This window comes from Canis lupus, chromosome 10 (genome assembly GCF_048164855.1).
Source record: "Canis lupus baileyi chromosome 10, mCanLup2.hap1, whole genome shotgun sequence".
NCBI classification, from domain to species: Eukaryota; Metazoa; Chordata; class Mammalia; order Carnivora; family Canidae; genus Canis; species Canis lupus.
The window spans coordinates 62,545,638-62,561,604 of record NC_132847.1 but is presented as its reverse complement, the minus strand read 5'-3'; the positions used below and the strand labels follow the sequence as shown (position 1 = coordinate 62,561,604).

General features: G+C 37.6%; 1 protein-coding gene and 1 pseudogene across 3 annotated transcripts; one reads left to right on the top strand and one right to left on the bottom strand.

Annotated features, from left to right (window-relative positions):
- Positions 1–13,382, top strand: part of LOC140641795 (protein BTG4 pseudogene) — a 29,580-nt pseudogene extending 16,198 nt beyond the window's left edge.
- Positions 885–14,839, bottom strand: LOC140641794 (protein NipSnap homolog 3A). 3 transcript variants are annotated; one of them, XR_012038380.1, is made up of 7 exons: positions 14,644–14,838; positions 11,324–11,534; positions 9,522–9,680; positions 7,825–7,974; positions 3,042–3,123; positions 1,812–1,898; positions 885–1,719 (listed from the first exon to the last, which is right to left on the bottom strand). XR_012038380.1 is itself a non-coding variant. In XM_072842207.1 (6 exons), exons 1-6 carry the CDS (start codon positions 14,701–14,703, stop codon positions 1,643–1,645), a joined length of 744 nt encoding a protein of 247 aa, XP_072698308.1. In that variant the 5' UTR covers positions 14,704–14,839; the 3' UTR covers positions 885–1,642. The 3 variants fall into 3 exon arrangements, 2 of the variants coding, with proteins under 2 accessions (XP_072698308.1, XP_072698309.1); XM_072842207.1 differs by lacking the exon at positions 3,042–3,123 and having other exon boundaries at positions 14,644–14,839; XM_072842208.1 differs by lacking the exons at positions 3,042–3,123; positions 7,825–7,974 and having other exon boundaries at positions 14,644–14,839.
- Positions 14,840–15,967: the final 1,128 nt, after the last annotated feature.

Sequence of the window (15,967 nt, the reverse complement as noted above, 5' to 3'; positions counted from 1 at the left end):
GTCTCAGCAAGCTTTGTTGTGTTTGTGATCCAGGAGTGGGTCAGTCAAGCAAAGCACCTGCAGTTAGTTCATCAGCAGAGGGTAGCCTGTCATGTACTGGCTCTCCAGTTTTGTGTGGGATATGTTACGAACACCCATCTGCTGCTGCTTTCTAAATCTCCATCAGGGCTATGGACTGGATGAAAGAGCCCTTGTCTCTTCTAAAAGTGTTCTAGCTAATCTAAAGATGAATTAAAAGGGGAAAGGCAGAAGCAGCTGTATGTTTTCATGACACAGAGCTGATCTTATGCCTGAGAGAAAATCTGTACACTGATGGCAAATACTACTACTATCACCTAATTTGCTAAGTGACAACTTTTCAAAGAAACACTGAGGTAGAAGACTCTTAGTCAAAACTCAAAACCAATGCCTAACTTCTCTGATAGGTTTTTTACCTCCAGAATTAGGGTGTTCATTGCCTTACTAGTAAACTTATCTGTCCTTTGAATTCTTGAGGACTAGATAAGTAAGAGAGGTAAGTATGCTTGCTGTTTTTCAGTTTTCCCTCAGACAGCTAATAATTTACTCTGCTGTATTTGCAATATATATTAGAAACATAAAATCACATAGCTATAAATACAGACTACCATGAGAGCTTGGAAATACCAGATCTAGTTTAAGAAGGCTAAGGTACTCAACTAAAATAAAAAAAGTTCTTAATAGGAAAATCCTAGTATACCTGTGACAGTACTAAAGAAATTCTTTGTGGGATTATTAGCATGCTATTTACTTGAGGTAACTTAACAATAAAGACAACGTATTTATTACTATCTCATCACCTTATAGCAAAACAATAGTTCCAGGTAAGAGGATACAGATATGAAACACAATAAAAAGAATCAGAATGTATCTGTAGGCTTTTATTAGGGCAAACATTTCCATAACCATAAATATCTCATTATCACAGATAGATTATCCCAAGTATCTTTGTTGAATAGTAATCCAAAGTGAAGTTAAAGTCGGTAAAATAAATTGTAATTGAAGACATTTTGGCATATGAAACAATGAGTCTTCAACAGTTTTTAATATGAGGACCTAATAACATTATTTTCCATATAATAAGTAATTATTAATGTAAAAACTATAATTAATAGAGATGATACAGATGATATTGTACTTTTCCATAAAAAACATGTTTAATATTTTTATGAATCCAATTTGGTATTACAAAATAAACTTTACTGGACAAAAACTTTTAAAATTTCAGAAAAATAGACATGAAAAGGTTGACAATATATAAATAATTTTAAAATATAAGCATGGAAATGTAACATAATTTCAACATAAGGAAATGCTAAAAAAGCAGAGGGTTATCAAAATGGAGAATAAGAGATCTTTTGAAAAAAGAAAAATCGGATCTTGTAGGAATGACAATTTTTAATGCACGATAGGTATTGAAATGCAAAAGGGAAAATGAACAGAACTATTTCCACAAGTCGTGGTGACAATGGACAGAGGTAGCATTTTAAAATGCAAAGGACATAGCAAATTAACTTACCACCTCCTTCAAATAAAAATGAAGATCTCTTGGGAGAATGTAAGCACCTGCTTAGCAGACATGTCTTAGAGCAGTTAATGTAATGCTTTGTATTTCAGTGGAAAACTATTTCAAAGGTGAAAATGATGTAGGAATCAGAAGCATATTCTGCTGAGACTCGAGGAAGTGAACACTTTCTCGAACTGGAAAAAAACATTTCATAAGAAGGCATATAAAGTTAAAAACTGAATCAACTTTGTTGTAAGAATAATTCATGCCTAGTGAAATAGCTTACCGGCTGCCACAACCCTGGGATCCTCATGAGACTGATGTCTCCCAGCTGCACGACTGTCTGCACTCTCATTCCACCAAAGAACATGAACTGCAGAAATAAACCAAAAACAGATTCTAAAGACTATGGTATTACTACAAATAAGAAATACAGAAAAATTAATCAGAAACATGAAGTTTTATTCTTTAAATCAAAATAGTGAATATCAAAAAGATAAAATTAAGTATGTTAGTAATAAGATTTCAGAGGGGGTCAGAGATTTGGGATAGAAATTTATAAATTAATCAGACTGCTTTTATAGATGAAGGAAAGGGAAAGTAAATAACACACCAAACACGAGTCTGGAACAAGGCTTCATGACTTCCTAATACATTTTAGTTTATTTAAAAAGCAAGATTATAAAAGAATTGTCTTTACTATTGAAAATTTAGGTAATACAAAGAAGAAAATTAACAGCAGCATAATTTTAACCACCTAGAGAGCAACTCTACTCAAATTTAGTGCAGTTCCTCTGAACAAATGATTAAAATCAAATTAAGGTCATACTATATGTTACACTTAATTATGGATTTTTAAAAATCAACAATGCATACTTTCCATGGCAACCTTAATTTTTAATGCCTATGTGAATTCCTCCCTATAGATACAACAACTTTTTATCCAAGCCCCTGATCAATTAGATTAATATTTGAATATTTTTTGAAATATGGAATAAACGTTTTATGCATATTTTCTTAAATTTTAATAATTACAAAATAAAACTTATTAGCTGTATAGGAAAATGCAGATAAAAAGAGAAAAGAGGAGTCATTTCTACACCACCTAGAAAAAAACTCACTTTTATATTTGCTGTATCTCTTTCCATACTTATGTATATATATGTATTTTTATGAATATATATTTATACACATAAACATATGTTTATAGTTATATAAATGATGTAGACAATATATTTTCTGGATTATACGCATATTACATAAGAAATGTATATTGTAAACAACACTGACATAAACTTCATTAGAACAGCATCTACATGTGTATCTATACCAGCAAAGCTGAGTACAACTATTACTAACTAATATTTATTGGGTGTTGACTATGTGCCAGACCTGGTTTTAATCATTTTGCATGTATTAACTCATTTAGCCTTCATAATAATTTTAGGTGGTGGATTATTAGTATCATCATTTTATGGATGAGGAAACTAAGGCATAATATGGTTAAGTAACTTACCCAGGGTCACAAAGTTATAAGTGGTGAAGCTGGGATTCAAATCCAGGCAGTCTGGATCTGAATATTTTCTTAATATAAACTCCTAAAATTTAAATTGAGAGAACCAAAGAGTGTATCATATATATATATATATGTGTGTGTGTGTATATATATATATACACACACACACACTTACAAATATACAGTGTATATATTATACTGTCCTCCAGAAACAAAGTACTGACTTATAATCAGTATATTACCATTCTCCTAATACACTAAGAATGAATTTGAGATTAAAAAGAGTGTGTGCACACATTTTCTTTTTTTTTTTTTTTTAAGATTTATTTACTTTGGAGAGAGAGCACGCACATATATGCATGAGTCGGGGGAGGGGCAGAGGGCAAAAGAGAGAATCTTAAGCAGACTCCCCACTGAGTGTGAAACTCAATGCAGGGCTGATTTCAGGACCCATGAGATTATAACCTGAGCTGAAATCATGAATTGGATACCTACCCAACTGAGGAGCCCAGGTGCCTCAAGATTAAAAAGAATGTGTGCACCATATTTTCAATCATTTTTTTCTTGGAAAAGTTATACATGTCCATTATAATAAATTAGAAGCTTAAAAAATCTTTAATCTCATCATTTAAATTTGGCTATGTATTTTATGTCATTTCACATTTCCTAAACACACCTACATATCCATGCATACTTCCTTAATATTGGCAAAAATAATTTAAAAATTCAGGCTTTTTGCCCAAGGCAGCCCCAGACTGGCCTCTTAACACAGGACCAAATCCTGCCCACAACATGCAAAATATTGCCATTGCAGACACCTGGAATGAAGGCAAATATGGCTCAGCCACAAGAGTAAAGTGTATGCAACACACACAGGAGACACCCTGGAAGGGCCAGGTTCTGGTGAACAGGGACATTGCACTGCAAAGTACTACATGACCTCTTCTTCATAATGCCACTACTTTCAAGAGCAGGAGATATAGCTTACTTTCCTAACACACAGAAACAGACAGAGTTAGACAAAATGAAGACACAGAAAGATATGTGCCAAATGAATGAACAGGATAAAAATCCAGCAAAAAAACCTAAATGAAACAGAGATAAGCAATATGCCTGATAGAGAATTTAAAGTAATGATCATAAATATTCTCATTAGACTTGAGAAAACAAGGGAGGACCTCAGTGAGACCCTAAAAAAAGACAAAATACAAAAAGAACCAGTGAGAGATGGAGAACTTTGTAAGTGAAATTAAAAAAAGACACTAAAGGGAATATATAATAGATTAGAGGAAGCAGAAGAATGGACCAGTGAGCTGGAAGACAGTAATGAAAAGCAATGAAGCTGAAGGGGAGAAACAGAAAAGATAAATTAAAAAACTGAGAATAGGTTAAGGGAACTCAGTGACACCATCAAGTGTAATAACATTCATATTATAGGGATCCCAGAAAAGAGAAAGAAAAGGGGCAGCAAATTTATTTGATGAAATTTGAAGAAACAGGTACATATAAACTTAATAAAAGTAGTAGATTAATCACTTATAAAACTAGTAGGGACGTTACAGACAAAGCAGTAAAATCAAGTATATCTACAAAAATCAGGCCAGGGATTCACAAAAGGGTATAAAGTATGACCTCATATACCAACACGTAGAGAGGAGGGGAGTAAGAGTTTAGTGCTTTTATAATGGGTTCCAACTGAAGTGACTGTCAACCTAATAAAGACTGCTACATTCATAAGATATGTATATAAACCTAACGGTGACCACAAATTCAAAACTGGTAATAGATATACAAAAAATATAGACAAAATAATCTAAGTATATCACTAAATAAAACCATCCAACCATAAGTGAAGAGAGCAAGAATAACAACAATAACACCAGAACAAGTAACAAAATGGCAATAAGTACATACCTATCAATAATTACTTTGAATGTAAATGGACTAAATACGCCAACCAAGGTGACTTAATGGATAAAAGACATCTATATGCTGCCTACAAGGGAGTTATTTCAGACCTAAATACACATGGCAGATTGAAAGTAAAGGGATGGGAAAACAATTATCATGCAAGCGAAAAGAGAGCTGGAATAGAAATACTTATATCAGACAAAATGGAATTTGAAACAAACACTGTAATGAGACATAAAGAAGGACACTACATAATCATGAATGGAAAAATTCAACAAGAAAAAATAGAACTACCATAGGATCCAGTAATTCTGCTACTGGAATTTACCCAAAAAATATGAAAACATGAATTTGAAAAGATATGTACAGCCCTCTGTTTACTGCAGCATTAATCGGTAGTCAAAATATGGAAGTAACCCAAATTCCACTGATAGATGAATGGATAAAGAAGTTATAGTGTGTATATACCCCCCACACACACACACACTGGAATATTACTCAGCCATAAAAAAGAATGAAATTGTGCCACTGCAACATATGGATGGATATAATGCTAAGTAAAATAGGTCAGTCAGAGAAAGACAAATACCACATGATTTACTCATAGTGGAATTTAAGAAACAAAACAAATGATCAATGAAGAAAGACCAAAAAACCAACTCTTAAATATAGAGAAGTCTTGGTTGCCAGAGGGGAAGTGGGTGGAAGGATGGGTGAAATAGGTGAAGGGAATTTAGAATATACTTATAGGGATGCCTGAGTGGCTCAGTGGTTTAGTGCCTGCCTTCAGCACAGGGCGTGATCCTGGATTCCTGGGATTGAGTCCCCATCCCCACCTCAGGCTCCCTGCATGGAGCCTGCTTCTCCCTCTGCCTGTGTCTCTGCCTCTCTCTCTGTCTCTCATGAATAAATAAAATCCTTAAAAAACAAAGAATACACTTATAATGATGAGTACTGAGTAATATATAGAAATAATTGCTGAACCCTATAATATACACCTGAAACTAATATAACACTGTATGTTACTTACATTGAAATTAAAGGAATAAATAAAAAATTAAAAAATGTCAAATACAAACAAATCTTTTTTATTTATATTGCCAGTTTTTTTGAAGGAAGATGAAGCAGATATGAGCCCTACAAGTATAACTCATTTTTCTCTGACCTATCTAGTACTGTACCTATATAATGTATCCTTATTAGGTAAAAACAGGCATCTCATTATTATTTTAATCTACATCTTCTTTAAGATATTTTTAGTAGTAATCTGTCTACCTTTGTAGAAGTATTTATTTTTTTGCTTTTTGATTTCGTTTAAGGTACTTTGGGAGGCATAAAGTCTGAGCTTTGTATAATAAAATCCTCAGTTTGTTCCCTTTTCCCTTCATAGTTTCTTTATTGTTTCTGTATTGAAATATTGTTTCCATACATATTATTAAATAAGTTCATCTATACTTTGTTTTAGTAATTGTATGAATCCAATTTGTTAATTGGAATCCATAATCCACCTTGATTTTATTTTAGCATACAGTATTAGATAGGCATCTTATATTTTTTCCCCCTCTTCATATATTTTTCAACTTGAATATAGATCTATAACATATATATTAGAAGTTAACTTTATTTTATTAAATATTTTTTATTTAAAAAATAAAGTAGTATTTTATTAAATAAATTAATAAACCGTATGCTCTTATATATCTATCATAATATATCTAAGTAGTAGAAAATAGATAATTTTTCTTCTTTGGGCTTGTCCATGTTTTTAATTAATATTTATAATAACTACACATTACTTTTTCACCCATAAACATCTTTCTTTCCCAAGTAATGTTATTAAAAAAAAAACAAAACTACAGGGGCACCTGGGGTAGCACAGTTGGTTAAGCGTCTAACTCTTGGTTTCAGTTCAGGTCATGATCTCATGATCTTGAGACTGAGCCCTGTATTCAGGCTTCAAGCTCAGCATGGGTCTGCCTAAGACTCTCTCTCCCTCTGCCCTCTCCACCACTCTCTCACAACCGTGCTCTCTCTCTCTCATTAAAAATAAATCTTTTAAAAAAATCACAAAGAGTACAAACTTCCAATTATAAGATAAATAAGCTTTGGAGATGTAATACACAACATGATGACTACAGTTAACAATTCTGTACTGTACATTTGAAAGCTGATAAAAGAGTAGATCTTAAAAGTTCTTTTATTTTTATTTTTTTTTTAATTTTTTTATTTATTTATGATAGTCACAGAGAGAGAAAGAGAGGCAGAGACACAGGCAGAGAGAAGCAGGCTCCATGCACCGGGAGCCCGACGTGGGAATCGATCCTGGGTCTCCAGGATCGCGCCCTAGGCCAAAGGCATGCGCCAAACCGCTGCGCCACCCAGGGATCCCAAAAGTTCTTATCATAAGAAGAAACAATGTGTGAGGTGGTGGATGTTATCTAAATTTATTGTGATCATTTCACAATATATATATATCAAGTCATTATGTTGTCTGTAAACTCATATGTCAATTATATCAATAACACTGGGAACAAAGGAAAAAATCATTAAATGTACATATAGAGGAAAATAGGGTGATGAAAGAAACAGGTGACTTTTCCAGGTTCTTTCTTTCCAGTTTTTAAAATTTTATCATTTTGATGTATCAGAGAAAAGAACAGTTCAGTATTTGAAAAAAAAATTTAGAAGGTGAATAACATTCTAAATAAGATGTAAAACAGGTTTGCTCAACCCTTAAAATTACAAAGCTAAAAATTGGGCAATAAATAATAAAATATACTCCATAATGAGAATAGAGACAAACTGGCCAAAGGAAATTAATGTGGATCACCAAAATATTTTGCAATTTCCTAGAAGAAATAGACAACTATACCTCTGTTGAGCACTCCATATTCTGCATGGAACACTCCAACTAGTTTTGTATAGCCTCGATTGACATGAGTATGAACTGCTCTTTTAAACGGGTCACCCCACAGAGCTGGCCCACCAGGTTTCATCTGAAAAGTAGCTAGTTCATAGATTCCTAGAATAGGGAGAAAAATAATTATTCTATAGAACACATTCAAGCAATTTCTAATCATGTTTAATTTGGTTCCAGTGGAAAGCTAACTGTATATATAGAATTTGAGGATCATACCCATATACCCACGTACATATTTATGTAGATCTATTTACTAATAATTTGCATATTTTTTTTTTTTTGCTTTTATGTTTAGAAAGTCCTCATCTTAGTGTAAGAGGCAGTTGCCAGTCTCTTATAGCTCCATTCTTCTTTCCAACTTCCACTAACTTTTCTGTTTATATAATTTTCCCTATAGGATACCATTTCTAACAGGAACAGCAAGCAAATAATGAACCTGAAGTGACTGTCTCCAAGTTCTGAGGAAAAAAAGAATTCTAAAGGAGATGGTTTCATTATTACTAAATATCCAGGTAAATACTTGAAAAGCATTTTACTTCCTGGATGGAAGTATAGACTGGGTGAAGACAAGGAAGCCAAGTGGATTTGGAAAGTAAAAGAAAAGCATGCAAAAATTACTGAAGAATCATGAATAACATAGAAGAAAAGAACCAAGATTTGGTACTTTATGAAAAGGCAACTAGTTCATTTAGTTAGTACTGAAATTTGAGAGAGAGCTAAGAGGGTAAGTTTCTAAATAAGATTTTTCAAATCTCTTGTAATCTTTTTTTTTTTTTTTTTAAGATTTTATTAATTCATGAGACAGACACACACACACACACACACACACGCACACACAGAGGCACAGACACAGGCAGAAGCAGGCTCCATGCAGGGAACCTGATGTGGGACTTGATCCCGGGTCTCCAGGATCACACCCTGGGCTGAAGGCGGTGCTAAACTGAGACACCCAGGCTGCCCAAATCTCTTGTAATCTAAAATGTACTATAAAGTTGGGAATAAGGAGGGAAATAAAGTAACATTTAGATTAGTTTATGCTTTTGCTAATCTGACCTTTGTTTAAAACTGGATTGAGGTAATAATTTCTTAAGTCAGCAAGAAGTGAAATCAGCAAGAAGACAAATCTTTAGGAATTACTTTCAAACTGAGAAATAAGAAAGAGGAAGACACAAAAGTTAGACTACAGTAATGCAGCTTGGCAGTTCCAGTTAACTCATTCCCCTAGTCAATTTTATAAGCAAATATACACTTAAAATTTAAGATTAGTTGTAATTTATGGAAAAATGCTTTTATATTTAAAAGTTTATATTATTTTAAAATTATGACAAGTATCACATATTATCCCTCACCTACCCACAAATGTGTTCTCTGTTCCCAAGGCCCAACTTCTCAACGTTCAATGACTATGCCAACTTTTTCTATAATATAGATAAGCTTTCAGAATCAATGAGATACTAATATGGAAAAACACTTCATTATTTAATGGTCATTTTTTGAAAAGATGAGCTAAGACCATTTATTTTTGCCTGATCAAGATATATTCCTATATTAAACAAAGATTTTTTCCAAAAGAACTTGAGTTTTTATAGCTTAAAATCTTTAACATTTTCTCCATCAAAATTCAAAGTGACTAAGAGGGGAGGACTTACCTTCTTTTGGAGGCTCTTCTAATTTGCTCCATGGCACCAGATAAGTAATCTCACTCTCTTGTTTATCAATTAGAGCCAAATTTGGAATCAGGTATTGTTCTTGCCATTCTTTATCTTTGGCCAATGCTTTCCGAACTTCAGTTCGATGAGCAAAATTATCTATGGGAAAAGGAGTAAGAAAACCAAAAATTATGGTTTTAAAATCACATATATTTTTTCTAGGTTTCATCCAATTTGCCAACTGTTCATCTTTCTATGCCTGTTTCTTACTTTGTAAAATGGGGATAATGATAGAGTATCTCCCTCTAGCGTTGTTAAGATTAAATTAGTATACAAAAGTTGCTTACAACAGTGTTTGGCACGTAGTTAGAACTCAACATACATGAACTATTGTTATTAATTTAATTGAGGCATTTAAATTATATTGGCAGTTTAGAAAAAGAGTATTTTTTGGTTGTGGTGGTAGTGGTGGTGATGGTGGTGGTCATAGGTGATCAGGTCAAGATACACCTTGAATTACATTTATCATAAACAAAATTAAGATGCACTTTGACAACTGCTGCTTTGAACCAATAGCTTTCAAAGAAACAGTGCTGATTCTTTTACTGTCATCCATTCTTTTACTCAGTACTATTTCTCTTGTCTTTGTTTCCCAAACAAGAACACATATTTGCTAACATAAGGTCCTAGTACCATATTTAACTATTAGGGCCTCATAAGACTAATGATGACATAGTTTTCTACGGTTTATGCTACAGATAAGGAATAACATCTATCTTAGAGCTTAAGTTTTAATCAGAATGGTACTAGCACTTTTTTGTTTTTCCTGGGATACATTCATCTGGTAGTACATTAAAGCATAAATTGTGTTTTAATGGGGTTTGTTCTACTACAATTGGGAAAACCTCTAAACTATGGACATGCTAAATATAGAATGAACACTTTTCATGTTAAAGCATGTTATGACTATTAACTTTGGATACTGATGACCAAATACTAAATGAAATTATTAAGTTTTTGGATATCATGATATACTACTGTGGACTTCAGAAAGATTAGACACAGTTGTAACAAACATTTTGAAGATTCTAGTAACCATAATCCTTTTTCTACTAAACCAGGGATAGATCAGCTTCAATATGGGAAGAACTCTTAATTCCTTTTCCTTTACCTCTCTAGACTGGTAAATGACAGTGACTTCCTTAAAACTGTGAGGTACAAAAATAAAAGTGGTCCGAAACCTAACAGATTTATGATATCTTACAGAAAGGTGAGGGCTTCAAAGTTTACTATCATCCCTTATTAACTTCTATTTCCCTAAAGTCCCTAGACATTTCAATGATTTCTGTTAAAACATTGATAGCCAGCTATAGCTTCACTTAAAAAAAATTCTACTTTCCTTTCATGATCTTAGCTCACTTGGGTTCTTGCAATCACTGTTTTTTTTTTTTTTTTTTTTCAAAAACCATCTTTACAACAAGCTATCCTTAACTTCTCCTAAGAATTAAAGTGTGGTTCATAATTTTATGATGTGACATCTGAGATGCCATGTTCTCAATATCACATTCCAATATGCTAATAAAAGGTTCAGCAATAGGTTGCAATAGGTATACCACTGGTAGGCACAATTACTGGATTTATTTTTTGGTATCACTAAAAGTTTTATGTCACCTGTATGTATTTATAATAATATAGATCCAAAAAATAATAATAATATAGATCCAAGAACTAAGTTGCTAAGTCTCAGGTAACATCTAACAGAATGAAAATCTGTACTGAATACTTAAGCTGAATGCTCATACCATACTTCCAAATATGAAACACTTTATTCATTCTGCCTCCAAATTCTACACTCCAGTATCCAACCAATTCAGAGTGAGCTGTCCGAAGATGAATGTTTTTCTTAGTATTTTCCAGGAACTCATTCATTTTTGAGGGCTTAAGATAGTAAGTACGGAATTCATAGAATGTTCCATCATATTGTCTGGGGCCTGTAGCAAAAGATGAGCAAACCTGAAGAAAGATAAGGCAAATTTAAATATTTGGGAAGGTAGGGTTTATAATATTATGTTACAACCAAATCTGAGTCTGGAAACAAGGGACACACAGTAGACTCACAATCTGTTTGTACTTCCATGGTCTTCTCTCCACAGATACTTGCTTAGAGAGGTAACAGTAAAGAAGACTACTTTTAAGTATCCCAAATATATACCTACTATGTCATTGTAGGTGGTCTACCTCTAGTTGCTTTTTCATGAGAAGTTTCTCCTAAGAAGCCACTGGGATAATTTCTTTACCCAAAAACTACAGTTAGGATCTTAATAAATTTTGCAAATAATTATCCCTTATTTAGTAAACTTTCCATCCTTAATAATATATGTATGTGTTAGAGTTAAGCATTTAAAACAATTTTATAAAATATACAGTATTTTGGCTAGCACAATGGAAATGTTTACTAGCAGAAAAATTTTTAAATTTTTATTTTTTAGGTTCTTAAAACAATGGAAATTGCTGGTCTGGTCAAAATACTTCCTAAATGCAATGAAGTAGACCACTGGTCAAAAAATAGAATAGAGGGGCACTTGGGTAGCTCAGTTGGTTAAGCCACGGACTCTTGATTTCCGTCGATGTCATGGTTTCAGGGTTGTGAGATTCCTGCCTCCAACTCTGCACTGAGGGTGGAGCCTGCTTGATTCTCATTCTCTCTCTCTCCCTGCCCCTCTCCACCATGCTCTCTCTTAAAAAAAAAAAAAAAAAAAAAAAAAAGGATAGGAATTTAATGTAATAGAAAACTATGACCTATCCTATTGCATTGTAATATAGTCAGAATGGGTAAAGCTAGAAAAAGAAAAAATGTTAAGTCAATTAATTGTCTAAGTCATTTTTTTAATTAAAAAAAATCAAAATTTAAAAAATATTTTATTTATCCATTTATTTGAGAGGGTGAGCATATATGTGAGCGGTGGTGGAGGGGTGGGTGGTGAGGAACAGAGGGAGAGGGACAAGCAGACTCTGTGCTAAATGCCAGAGCCTGAGCTGGAGGCAGGGCTCCATTCCAGGACCCTGAGATCATGACCTGAGCTGAAACCAAGAATTGGACACTTTAACTGATGGAGCCACCGAGGTGCTCCTGAGTCATTATGTTTTTAATTACAGATACAGTCTGAAGAAGTGCATTTAATCCACCCAGATATACCATGTTGATGGAAATACCTTTATAAGAACCATAAATTCCTTTTGTAATAGCCATATACTTACCATGTAAATTTCTAATTTGGTTCTCTGAGTGAACTTAACTTTCAGTGGAAAATGCTTTGCCAGAAATTATCTTCTATGTGTTTATATAAAGAAATATATGTATATAAACACAGATATTTACATGGTATTCTAGTGTACAAATCCATCTTATGTAAGTTTGGTTAGCCTGTGCACATTTCCTACAGCTGACTACACCAGAATAATCTGTTACAAAGTTTTCATACCTATAAAGCTATGGATGAATTTTGGGCTTATCCTTGACTACCTGGTACAACAATCTTTTAAAAGCAATAGGCTTCTTGCTCTGACATACATGTTGTTTCACAGAGCACAATAGTGTCTGTATTTTACTTGTATAAAGCGGAATTATAATAATCTATTTTAAGCTAATCCCATTCATGTCTATGATGAGTTATATTCTTACTGGCTGGTTGACATTTGCCATCAAAAACAATTGCAGCTGCCCCTACATTTGGCAGATTTTTTTTTTGTGTGTGTGTGTGTGTGCCATTTTACCACTCTAATAACAAAATGCTATGCAAATGAGAACTGCCTAATATTTATAGCTTAAAAATATTGTAAATAAAACATATCAAAAATAGACCAACGGGGTAGTTGTGATAATTGCTTTTAAGTTGTTTTTCAGGGAATTTGTATTTGGAGAACAAAATAAGTGATCACAGGCACACATTTTTATTATCCTTTGCAGAAGAATACAGTAAGAAAGCTCAGGGAGAAGTTAACAGCAATGAAGCAATGAGGCATGTATGTGTGTGGGAAGGAGGGGAGGTGATTTTTGTTGAGCGACAGTAGAACTGTGCAACCACAACGCAGGACCAGCATGCTAGGAAAGGAAACAGGAGTGCTTCAGGCTCCCTTGTCTCCAAAGAAGGGCTCATTTTTGGCAGCACTGACTTCCAGTTCACTTAGAACAACCGGTCAACATCTAATAAAATTGCAGTTCGCAATAAAGTTATAATAATTCTTGGTCCTGCCCCAGTAGAGAATCAGGACAGACTGTATTGCTAATCTTGGGTGAATGGGCCGTTATTGGTTTTTCTTCAGTCTTAACCAGAAAGTTAGTCTCTAGAATCGGTTAATCCCCTTCTGATCCAACCCTTTGAGAAAGAAATACAAGTCTAAATATCAAAAGGAAAAAAATGTGTAGTTTCACAGAACAGGCCAAGTATCGACAGTTAAGGCTGAAATCACAAAAATCTATTGTGTGCTCTTCTCACCAAAGGTTAAGTGCGGCTGTTGCAATCAGGTTTGCCAGGAGGTTCCGGGCCCCCTGGCTTGGCCACGCCCGCGCGAGGCGAGGGCAGGGGGGCAGGGGGCAGGGGGCAGGGAGGGCAGGTCGCTCCACACCTGCGCCCGCACCCGCACCCCGCCCGGCCGCCTCTCCAGGGTTCTCTGCAAAACCCTTGCAGGTTGTGCACGTTTCGTTTACACGGCGGAGGCCGGCTGGCTGACCTAAGTCTCCTCGGACGAGGGGGCGGTAGCTCGTCAAACAGTTCAGTGGGAACCGCTTGACCTGCAAGCGCCAGGCTCCGGCCCCAACGTGGTGAAAGCAGCAGCTGGAGCTTCAGGGCTATCCTCAGGGCCGCCTGGCACCCAGGCCAGAAAAGTCCCGCCCGCGGTTGCTCGCGAATTGGCCGGGAGGCGGCAGCGGCCGGGGACCCTGTTCCACCCGCGCCCCGCAGCTCGCCCGGCGCGGACTTCGGAGCCAGAACCGTGCGCGCATGCGCGGCTCCGCAGGCCCAGGCGCCCAGGCCCGGTGGCGCATGCGCGGGACGGCGAGCTCCCGGCGGACGCCCCTCCCCGCCCCCGGGGCCCGGCCTGGGCTCGTCTCCGCCGCCGGTACCTGAGGCGCGAGCGTCCGCGCAGCCAGAGCCGCAGCCAGGCGGCTTCGGAGGACGAGCATGGCGTGGCTTGGAGCGCCGGGAAGGGCAGCCGGCCGGGACTCCGGAGCCCCCGGGTTGCGGCGGACCCGCCTGGAGAAGAGCGGCGACGGCGCTGCGGGCCGAAGGCGGCAGGGGCGGGCCTCGGGGCCGCGGGCTCCGCCTCCGCTCCGCTCCGCTCCGCTGGCGGGAGGCGCGGCGGCCCCGCCCCGGAGGCTGGCGTCCTGCGGGCCCGGCGCGTCCGGGCGGCACGTGCCCGGGGCCCCGCCGCTGTCCCCGCGTGTCAGCGGGGCCGAGGGGACGGTCCGAACGCGGCGGGGGCTCCCGCGCCGGCGGCTGCGCGCGTGGCGTCGTGGCGTCGTGGCGTCGGGCCTCGTGTGCGCGCACCTGCCGCGGCTCCTCGGAGCGCGTGCGCGGACGGCGAGGGCGCGAGGCTGCTGCGCGGGGGCGGGGGGGGGGGGGAGGCTGCTGCGCGGGGAGGCCCGCAGTGCGCGCAACCCCCCATGACCTCGTGAGGCTCCTGCTGCGTTACATTGTATTTCCCAGGAGAGTGATACGCGGAAAAAAAAAATCAGTTATACATACAGTTTAAAACTAGGTGATTCGGGCAGCCCGGGGGTGGGGGGTGGGGGCTCAGCCGTTGGGCGTCTGCCTTGGGCCCAGGGCGTGACCCCGCGGTCCCAGGATCGAGTCCCCGCATCAGGCTCCCTGCATGGAGCCTGCTTCTCCCTCTGCCTGTGTCTCTGCCTCTCTCTCTCTCTGTGTGGGTATCTCTCACGAATAAATAAAGTCTTAAAAAAAATAAAACTAGGTAATTCTGTAAGCCTTAAAAGCAAACAGCTGACTTCTGATCTAGTTAGTAGTGTTGTGCCCAGGATTGCGAATCTGAGAAAACCACCAAGGAGCCGACACCGATGCAAGTACATGAGGGCTTATTAACAAGCTCGAGCTTGGGTCCAAGCATACCCGACACAGCGGAGCAGGGACTTGGACCCCGAAGGGGGTTACAGCTCGGTTTTTATGGGCTGGTCTAGGGGATTTTCAGAAAGGGTGGAAGAATTTCTTAAGCTCTGTGTGCATTTCAATAGGGGACTTACTGCCTCTGTCAAGGGGGTTCTGAGCTCCGTTTTCATTCTGATATGGGACTCTCTGTCAAGGGTGTTCTGCGGTTTTTCCTGTAAAGTTCAGTTCTTATTCACAGGGGCCTGAGATGGCTATACTTGTGCTAACGCTAAACTTGAGTGGAATGGCCTTAATTTTCTCGGCCTCCACAGAAGTCCCTGTCTC